Source organism: Maniola hyperantus, chromosome 14 (assembly GCF_902806685.2).
Source record: "Maniola hyperantus chromosome 14, iAphHyp1.2, whole genome shotgun sequence".
In the NCBI taxonomy this organism is placed as follows: Eukaryota; Metazoa; Arthropoda; class Insecta; order Lepidoptera; family Nymphalidae; genus Maniola; species Maniola hyperantus.
Window position 1 is genome coordinate 8,797,239 of NC_048549.1, and position 9,573 is coordinate 8,806,811.

The 9,573-nt window shown below is 41.5% G+C and overlaps 1 protein-coding gene across 1 annotated transcript; it reads left to right on the forward strand.

The window, feature by feature from the left end:
- The first annotated feature begins 969 nt into the window (after positions 1 to 969).
- Positions 970 to 5,227, forward strand: LOC138403280 (uncharacterized). The gene is made up of 2 exons (XM_069503153.1): positions 970 to 1,112; positions 2,013 to 5,227. The coding sequence occupies exons 1-2, from the start codon at positions 970 to 972 to the stop codon at positions 2,704 to 2,706; spliced, it is 837 nt and encodes a 278-aa protein (XP_069359254.1). The 3' UTR covers positions 2,707 to 5,227.
- Positions 5,228 to 9,573: the final 4,346 nt, after the last annotated feature.

Consider the following 9,573-nt stretch of genomic DNA (forward strand, 5'->3'; position numbering starts at 1 on the left):
TGTCTCCTCCGCGACATAGAATGCTTTATTACTTAACGCTTTAAGGTTCATTTTTGATTATTGGATATTTATTACTAAGTGCGATGTGCGGCGGTGTTAGCAGCACAATAGTGTGGATATTTTGAAACTAATTGGCAGAAAGGGTTGCGAATTAACGTCACGGCCACGGCGAGCCGTAGTAACCGGCTTTGTGCCTTCCGAGCCTGATAAATAGTTGTTTACTTCCAATTATACATTAAACGAAATTCTATGGGATATCAGAAAGATCTCCGACTTGGTTTGAATCGATACCAACACACAGAAGGTTACCAAATTCGGCGAGTGTTTTGGTGTTGATACGTAAAATGGAAATAACAGAAATGTGTTTTTTCAATGGTTAAGGCCTTCAACACAATAATTATGCGTGCGTATCGATGCCTCTCACTACATTATTTCAAGTTCAAAACCATAGAGTAAAAAGCATTATTTTTTTATTAGTTATCTCATGGTTAGTAAATGATTTAATAGTTTGTTGCATATTAGTCATGTCGTCATTACTGACCCAGTTAATGCAAATCTATTCAATTCACGTCAACCGCGCCCCGGCGTTCATTTTCAATCCTTTTGGACATGTTGGATTCATTATGAACATTGTTAAACGCAAAGTACGAACAATCTCAATAGGTAAGGCCTCATCACTGCGAACACGATCGTTCAATCAAGCGAACGATTGTTGGGAGATCGAGAGCTATGCTCCGTTTCACACAATATTATTCAAACAGATTCTACTGCATTGCTATCAAATTGACTGATATTGGAACCTACTCTACAGTCTATATATTGGAAAATATTGATTTCTTAACAATTAACTTATCTGAATACATTGCCTGTGCAACTGATTCTTACACGTCATGAGAATGTTTGGAGCTTGCTTATTTTCTTCGTTGAGGAAAATCCTTGAGACCTTTCAATCGTACGTGACAGGTTGAGATGGCAATCGGCAAGAAGTGCCCCGCACAACCGCACAACCCCCGCGCTAACCTGGTGAGGGCGGGCGAGGATGACGTGCGGGTGTACGGGACATCCCCCAACTCATATTCCCGATTGCAATCTAGACCTGTTGCGGACTATAAGTATAAGTATACTTTTTCGTAAGGAATAATCTGGATTCTTTTGAAGCCACAAAACAATTTTACTGTAGATACAAGATCTCAAAACTTGCCGGAGCAAAAATAAACATAATGAAGTAGAATTAACATTTTCGGTCCACGCTAAGGGTTGCTTCGCTAGCCGGTCAAGTTACCAATCTATTGATTATTCGACATCCGAGAGATATATTATGCATTCTTGAATATAAAACGCATAAACCAGAGCCAGAATCAATTACTGAGGCGGGTTGGCTCGTTGGAAACGCATCACGCATCTTCAATCGGTCGCAGCCAGGTAAACAGTTCTTATCTGGTGTTAGGGCAGGGAAAACAATGGAACACCCAAATTAGGACTGGAACTCTTAGTTGGACTGATTGATGCTTGTTTGTTATCTTTTTAGTTTGATGTACGCTGATCAGTTTCTGATTATAATTCTGATTCTGAACCAGCCTAGGAGGTACTATGACAATTTAATGGGGAAATCGGGTTTCCGGAGTGATTTCTTATGCCTAATCATGTAACATGGTAAGACGTATGACGTTATAAACTAGAATATCTTGACTGTTGACGTAACAAACACTAAACGATTAAACACCTACACATTAAAGAAGAATGTCAGCTCACATTTTGCACGCGTTCATAATTGGATCAACCTTGTCACCTAATAGCACGTCTTAAGCTAATATTTACTGGTGCTAACCCTTCACACTATAGATATAATATCTTTATGATATAGTCAGAGCCACTATATCTTCATATACCTATCTATGGTGTAGGTTTCTAGATACAAGATACCAATAAAACTAAAAATACCTAATTAACCACTCTGTTCTATGCGGAAGGATCTAAAATGTAATTAATGGAAATTGGGGTCACACCCTCAGCAATGCAGAGACTGTTATAAGTGAAAACCTTGAAATCAATTTTAACGCAGGCTATTTTGTTGTTGCAGGTGGAAATCCCAACGTCAATCAACCGCAGCCGCAGCCGCAACCACAACCTCAAGGGCTAATCGTGGAGACTGGGAACGGGGCGAGCGTGCTGCAACTGCCGGCCACCACGCTCGAACAGATCCGGCACATCGCTGCAGACCCCGGGGCTTCTACTCTTCGCCTTCCCCCGCCCGCAAGCGAGCCCCCACTAGGCGCCCGCGAGGCAGATTTCGATCTCTGCTATGTTTGCAAGCATTGCAAAGTAGCTTTCCCGTCGGCCGCTCCTCTGCAGGTTCATCAAGCACGCTCCTGCTACGCCGGCCAGGAGGCGGCACGCGGCGTCATACGAGTCGTGCAGCCTGCGCTGGAGTGCCGGACGTGCCTCGGGGAGCGCTTCCGCTCGTCGGCAGACTTCCGCCGGCACGCCGACACCGAGCTCCATCTTCGCAATCTCGCCCCTCCTCCGGTGCCGCCTGTGCCGGAGCCGCTCTCCCACGAGATGGAGGACGTCGTCAACCAGATCACACTCCTCGCCGCCCGCGCCGCGCAGGACACCTCCCCAAAGGATCCCAACATCAACTTCTGCGCGCCCGGTCCGCGCTTCCCGCAGCCCAGCGAGCTCCCGCTCGCGAGCGCCGGACATTAATCCTAACTAAGAAATGTATAGTTACTACTACTAGAGCCCCTCGCTCTCTCCGTTGTTCAACAACGCAACAGTTCACTATTAGCTCTTAATGCTTCTTTTCGTTGACGAATGTCGCCGCGGAAGCGGCACTTTCTTAGTTATACGTTTAAAGCTTGTAGTCGTGTAAGTGTAGGTTAATTGGGAGCCGGCCCCGGTCGCGGGTTTTGTACGTAACGCAAGAGGCCGAGGCGGCTCCCCAGCCGCCGCCGCGCACTGGGAGGCGGCGGCGGCGGCCAGCTCGGCCGCGTCTCGGCGCCGCACTTCATATCATACGTTAGACAGGTTTTATTATATACGTTTATCGTTGCGGCCGCACGAGCGCCGCGGCCGAGCCGGCGGCTATCTTTAACATCGTCTCCCAGGTAAACAAGTTCCTATCTTTATGGCATATAATATTATCGATATTGATAATTACGATTTAATTATTGTTTAAAGCTATGTAATACATACATATAATCGTTCTAATTTTAGGCATAGATACGTTCTCGTAAGAAGTTCCTGATGCATCGTAAATGTATGAAGATATATATACGTATATGATTTTTTTTATGTGAGGCGAAGATAGGTACCTACGTTTGTTAGGCAGTAGTGCGGTCGTCCTCTCGCGCGGGTCTTACGCTCGAAAAAAATGTCCCCACAAAATAAACGCGACCCTCCGTATTCGCCGAGCAGCGAACTTTCGACGACAGCGACGACGAGTACCGACGCGTACCGCAGGTAGCGGGTACTCGGCCGGCACAGGACCGGAGACGGGGGAGGTGCGAGCGCTCGCACACTCGAGAGCCGCCCGTGGAGACGCGACGACACCGCGTAGGCTTATTGGTAACGGTTAATTATAATAATTATTATTATCGTAGCAAACTTTTCCAAAACGAACGAACTCGAAACTCGGGCTGCGCGCCAGCGCTCAGCCTACCTCGCATACAAGTGAGTTTATTTTGGAACTAAGTGTGATTCTTGAATTTTATTGATATTGTAACGATTATTAGTAGTGGCGTAAGTGAGTCAAAGGCGTGGAGTACGTGCGGGGCACGCGGCGCGGCGCGACGCCCGCGTTCGGCCTCTCGCATGTATGTTCATTACTTTAGCGTGTGCGTGGAGTCCCTAATATTTTCGATGGCACAGATCACGTTATTAAAAATATTTTACATATTTACATTTTATCTAGTGGAGTGTAATACGATATTTTATCTACGAGCGAATCCTACTACAAAATTGAGTTAGTTCTTTTATAAAGTGCAATGTTTTATTCCACCGGTAGCCGGCGGTCCTTGTTATGCTACGTGCAATGGGGCGTGCTGCGTGCGCTGCGTCTCCCTCTGATCGCTTCACTACTCTCTAGAGATCTACGCCACGAGCTAGAGTTACGTCAACATGAGACAGCCATCACATTATTTATTAAAAAGTTAAAACCATCACGGATTCAATATCACTTGGTTGAAAAAATATTTACTCTTTGTAAGCCATAGGATTAGTCGTGAATAAAGGTATGATGGAATTTTTAAAAGAGTCCAAAGCAAAGAGTGTAATATGAGCGTATCATTTGCAGACGCAACGCGTGCACGCAGCGTTCCCGACGCGACGGCGCGCGTTTATACTACATGATTATTTTGTTTATTGCGTTAATAAGATTATAGTGAATTTATTAAAGACCCCTATTGTTTGTTGAGGCGTTCGCAAACTCCACCGCGTAACTCGGAGATATTTATTTAGTGGTTTGTAATCGGGAGTAAGCGTACTCGTGAGTTGGTGAGTTGGTAGCGTAGGTGGAAGTCGGTAGCGATGTTGTGTCTCCGCGGACGACAGCCCGCGGAATGAATCATGGTTCCTATGTATATTTCAATATTATCGCATCTAGAGTTTCACTATACTTTCCGAATACAAATTTTAATATTTAAGATTTATTCGGATTAGTCTGTTGTATCTGCTACTAGAGGTGCCGCCACGGCCACGTTGTTCGTTTAGTTATACGGGCTGTTCTGATTTGTTTCGGTATTTTTGTGTATCTGCACTTTTATATTATTATATTACTTACCTACCTGTGTATTGAAATTTTGTTATTGTGAAATTATAGAATATTATTGTCATCATCATCCTCTAGATGTAAATGGTTACGATATAAGTTTACGATCGTAAAAGGTAGCACTCGCGTCTATCATAGTTCCTATACTGTAATGCTAAATTATTTTGAAATCTTTCATAGTGAAATATACCGTTCCTAATAATTGTATTGTGTAACAAAATTTTATGTGAATTCGGAAATAGACCATGTGAAGTTTGATGCAGTTTATGTGTTTGTTCGGTCCCTGTTTATTTGTGTACTAGCATGTCAGTCTCTATGTTCGTTTAGCGCCTCGTTTCGTTCGTTGCGCGTAGGCGCGGGCGCGAGCTACGCGTCTACGAGCTCGCCACCCGTAGCCGACAACAGATTACGAATACATTGTCAAGTGTAAATGGTAAAAATAAACTCAAAGTTAGTTTATCAGAATATGGTGTTTTATTTTTGTAATATCCCGCAAACATTGTAGCAGTGCATCGAGAACAACAGAAGCTCAAATTTTATGAAGATTTCTAGAAATAGGAATAGAAAAACTTTTTATTCAAATAAACTTTTACAAGTGCTTTTGAATGGTCACTGAATCTACAGCTGGCTCACAATGCCTTTCCTACTGAGAAGAACCAGCAAGAAGTTCGGTGGTTCCTCTTTTCAAATATTCAGTTTTCAATATTATGCCATGTTGGTACCTATAAGTAATTAAATTAATTCCCACCACTTTATCTACGTGGATATAAGTTTTTTTTAATCTTGCGGGAACTCTTTGATTTTCCGGGATGAAAAGTAGTCTGTGTTAATTATTCATGGTACAAGCTATCTCCCTTCCTTTCAGCCTTCTTACTTATTAATATTATAAATCTTAAAATGTGGCTGCCTGTATGTTTCTTTTTACGCCTCAATCACTCAACTGTTTCAACTTTGGCAAAAACTTAAAGACCACCCGGAGAATTATATATTTTTTATACCGGAAAAGTAAAGGATTCCTACAAACAAAGGTCAATGTCGCAGGCTTGGCTAATTGTATTAATTCTTACATTGACTACAAAAGTATAAGACATTACAGTCAAAAATATTGTCCATGTAAGTAGGTAATTTATAGGATGCCTAAAATTTCCAACTTACCTACCTAAGAAGGAACTGAACTTAAGGCCTGTTGTTCCTGAATCCTGAGGCGTAATGGTCACTGGGATAATAGTAAGTAGAGTAAGTATAACTAAATCTATCTTAACCGTATAGATACTATACCTCTTCTCTCTTTTTAGGGTTCCGTACCCGAAGGATGCCAACGGGACCATATTACTAAGCCTCCGCTTCCGTCTGTCCATCTCATTCTGTCTGTCAGCGGGCTGTATCTCGTGAACCGTATTAGGTAGAGACTAGAGAGTTGAAATTAAAATGAGAGGCCACCATGAAAATTAAAAAATTAAAAGTGTCATGTCTTGTACGCTGGTACCTACGGAATCCTTCGTGTGCGAGTCCTACTCGCACTTGTTTTTATTCCGATACAAGTTGGGCCTTGACTGCGATCTCACCTGATGGAAAGTGATGATGTGGCAGTTTCATTAAAATCCATACACTTGATCGTTTCTAAGCGGCATCATACTGGAATGCTAAATCGCTTGGCGGAAATGTTTTGCTGTTAGGGTGGTAACTAGTTACGGCCGAAGCCACCTATTAGACCATACAAGAGACTGTCAGATGTAAAATTGCAATATGATAATTATTGCTAAGGTTCCTAAACCGATTTCTACACGGCAAAGATCAAACGCTGTATCGCTTGACTTTAAGTGATTATAAGCTCTATAGGTGCTTAACAGAAAGCTGATATGTTAGAACTTAGCCTATGCAGAAAAATAAACCTCTACGACAGTAGTACAAAGAGTGGAATTTGAATTTCCCACCTTTTGGTTTTAGGCATACACCTAAACCTTTAGATTTTAGATAACCTAAACCGTATCTGAAGCAAAATCTTGTAATGATAGGCAGTTAGGTATACCGTAGCTTTTAAGTAAGTAGTAATTACCTAAAATAACCTTCACGAAAAGCTCAATTCTCTCGAAAGAATAGGTTCAGGTGCTCAAGGTACAAAAAATACAGATCCTTAATAAGTACATACCTACTCAGAAGCCTGCGTGTAACTTTTCAAGTTAAAGTTAACTCTGCATTGGTAAATCTGACATTTAATATGGACGGGAAAGACAACGGAAAAAAACTGTTCAGTCATATTCCACCCCCTTCCCGCAACCTTCTTGATATTCCATCATCGGCTGGTTGTCAGTCCATCGTGTTAGAGGATAGAGGTCTGCCAACGCTGCGCTTATAGGTACGCGGTTGCCACTCTAGAAAGCATCCGTATGCCGCAGCAGCCATCGCTTCTACAACAGATATGACTGCCACTTCAGTTTATTAGGAAATCTTTTAGTCTTAACATAACTACACGTTTTGCATAATATTAGGTAACATGCGATATAAAATAGCAACATCAAAGCAAACTCCATTGCCTAATAGGTAGGTGCCTACTAACTGTAAAATTGGCCATTCGTGAATAAACGTCAACATCAAGGCATCTCCAGCTTTTCTCTAATCAGGGACTGTTTGCACAAAAAGTATAATCTTAAACAGCGCAGACATCAGACAGACATTTTACATAACCTACACAAAATGAAAAATTATAAGCGCCCCTGCACCCTTTCTCTAGTCTTCCCTGTGAGCGAGTTAATTGTTACTTCCAAATATTACTACTAAAATGCTGCTTTTTTATGGATGTTTCGAAAATATTTTCTTGGGATATTTAAAAAGTCTAAGCCTACCATGCATAATTTCAAGGGGAAGGGGATTAAAAGTTGGTTAAAAAATGCTAAATTGGCTATCATAAATTTGACCCAGCGTTTGATCTGTACATTGATAGTACCTATGTCAGTTAATCAATTTCTTTTTTTATACATTACTTGCTGATGCCCGCGACTTCGTACGCGTGGATTTAGGTTTTTAAAAATCCTGTGGGAACTCTTTGGTAAATTAGAACAAAAAACATTCTATTCTATTCTATTCTTTGATTTTCCATGCAAAAAATCACGTTGATCCATTGTGACGTGATTGAAGGACAAACCAACAAACAAACACACTTTCACATTTATAATAGGCGTAGTGATTAGGTAGGTACTTATAATATAGGTTATTCTTGGGTTATAATGAATTATACCTACCAAAGTGTCATTCTCGTGCATCTGAGACGCAACTAAAACGCGCTGCAGTCCAGCTTGTTTAACTTTGTATCACTCTCAATGCAGTTTGCAGTAGGTACTATCAAGTTATGTAGTTGTAACTTGTAAACGCTTGTTGACTGCTTGTGATAATGTGGCCATGTGAAAAGGCATTACTTAATTAAATTTATTCGAAGAGGCATTAATTTAGTTTTATTTAATAATATTAATAATTTAATGTTTTTTTTTAATTTTAATTTAGATTTAAGTTTATTTAATAGAATTATCTATCCCTTTTTAAACCTCTATTTCAAATAAAAGAATTATATCTTGAATTTAAAAAAAGACTGAAAAGACAGATTTGTCTACCGTCTGCTCGCACCATCACCCGTTCGATCGAACTGTCACACGGCCGGATGCAAAGGGGATCTCACTAAGTTATTGATTATATCGGAATAAGTCGCGGGGGCCGCCCGGCGCCCACCCTCCCGGGAGACTTAGGTCGGCCGCATTATTTTACATACATGAGACATACTTGCAGATTTCAAGTGTGGAGCCCGTATTGTAGATGCAGTTTTGGTTGTAAAATACGGAATGTTTATATTCTTGTGAAAGTTGAGCTTTTATACATTGAATATTATATTTAGGTTTATTCATCCGCAGAACGTTGTAAGACCTAAGCAGATATCATGTAATATCTTATCTGGTAATTTTTTAGTACCAGACTAGCTGATGTCCGCGTGGTTTTTTTTATTTTTAGTCTCTCTCTCTTTGCTTTTCCGGGATAAAAAGTAGCCTATGTCACTCTCCAGGTGTCACATCTATAGCCATGCAAAAAATCATGTCAATCCGTTGCACCGTTGCGACGTGATTGAAGGACAAATCAACAAACCAACAAACACACTTTCGCATTTATAATAAGCGTACTGATAAGTTAGTGATTAGTTTTTAATACATGACCCTTTTACATCACTAGCTGAGTAGGTTTTAATAATTTGAGGTTCTCCTTTTATTTCTTTAGAGACTTTATTATATTTTCTGAATATACCTACTCACCTACTACTCATCATCATCATCGTCATCATCAACCAATAGACGTCCACTGCTGGACATAGGTCTCTTGTAGGGACTTCCACACGCCACGGTCTTGTGCCGCCTGGATCCAGCGGCTCTCTGCGACTCGTCTGATGTCGTCCGTCCACCTAGTGGGGGGTCTTCCAACGCTGCGTCTTCCGGTGCGAGGTCGCCGTTCCAGCACCTACTACTACTATGAAGAAATTAGGTTCCCGTCTACGTCCTAAAATTATTTGAAATATTGCCTGCAAGATTTCCAGCACTATGCAATTTACATAGCTCGTCTACGAACGTCTATAATGTAAACAGAGGCATTTTTGTCGTGCCTATAATTTCTCTACTTGGCATATTGGCTGGCTGGTTCGAAAACAAAGAACAATCAAATACGCAAATTGGGAACCGAAGGCCGATAAGGACGTACGAGAGGGCGGGCCGAGAACAACCCTTCACGCGTTTACGCCGAATCCTTAACGCGCGATTTAAAAAAGAAAACTG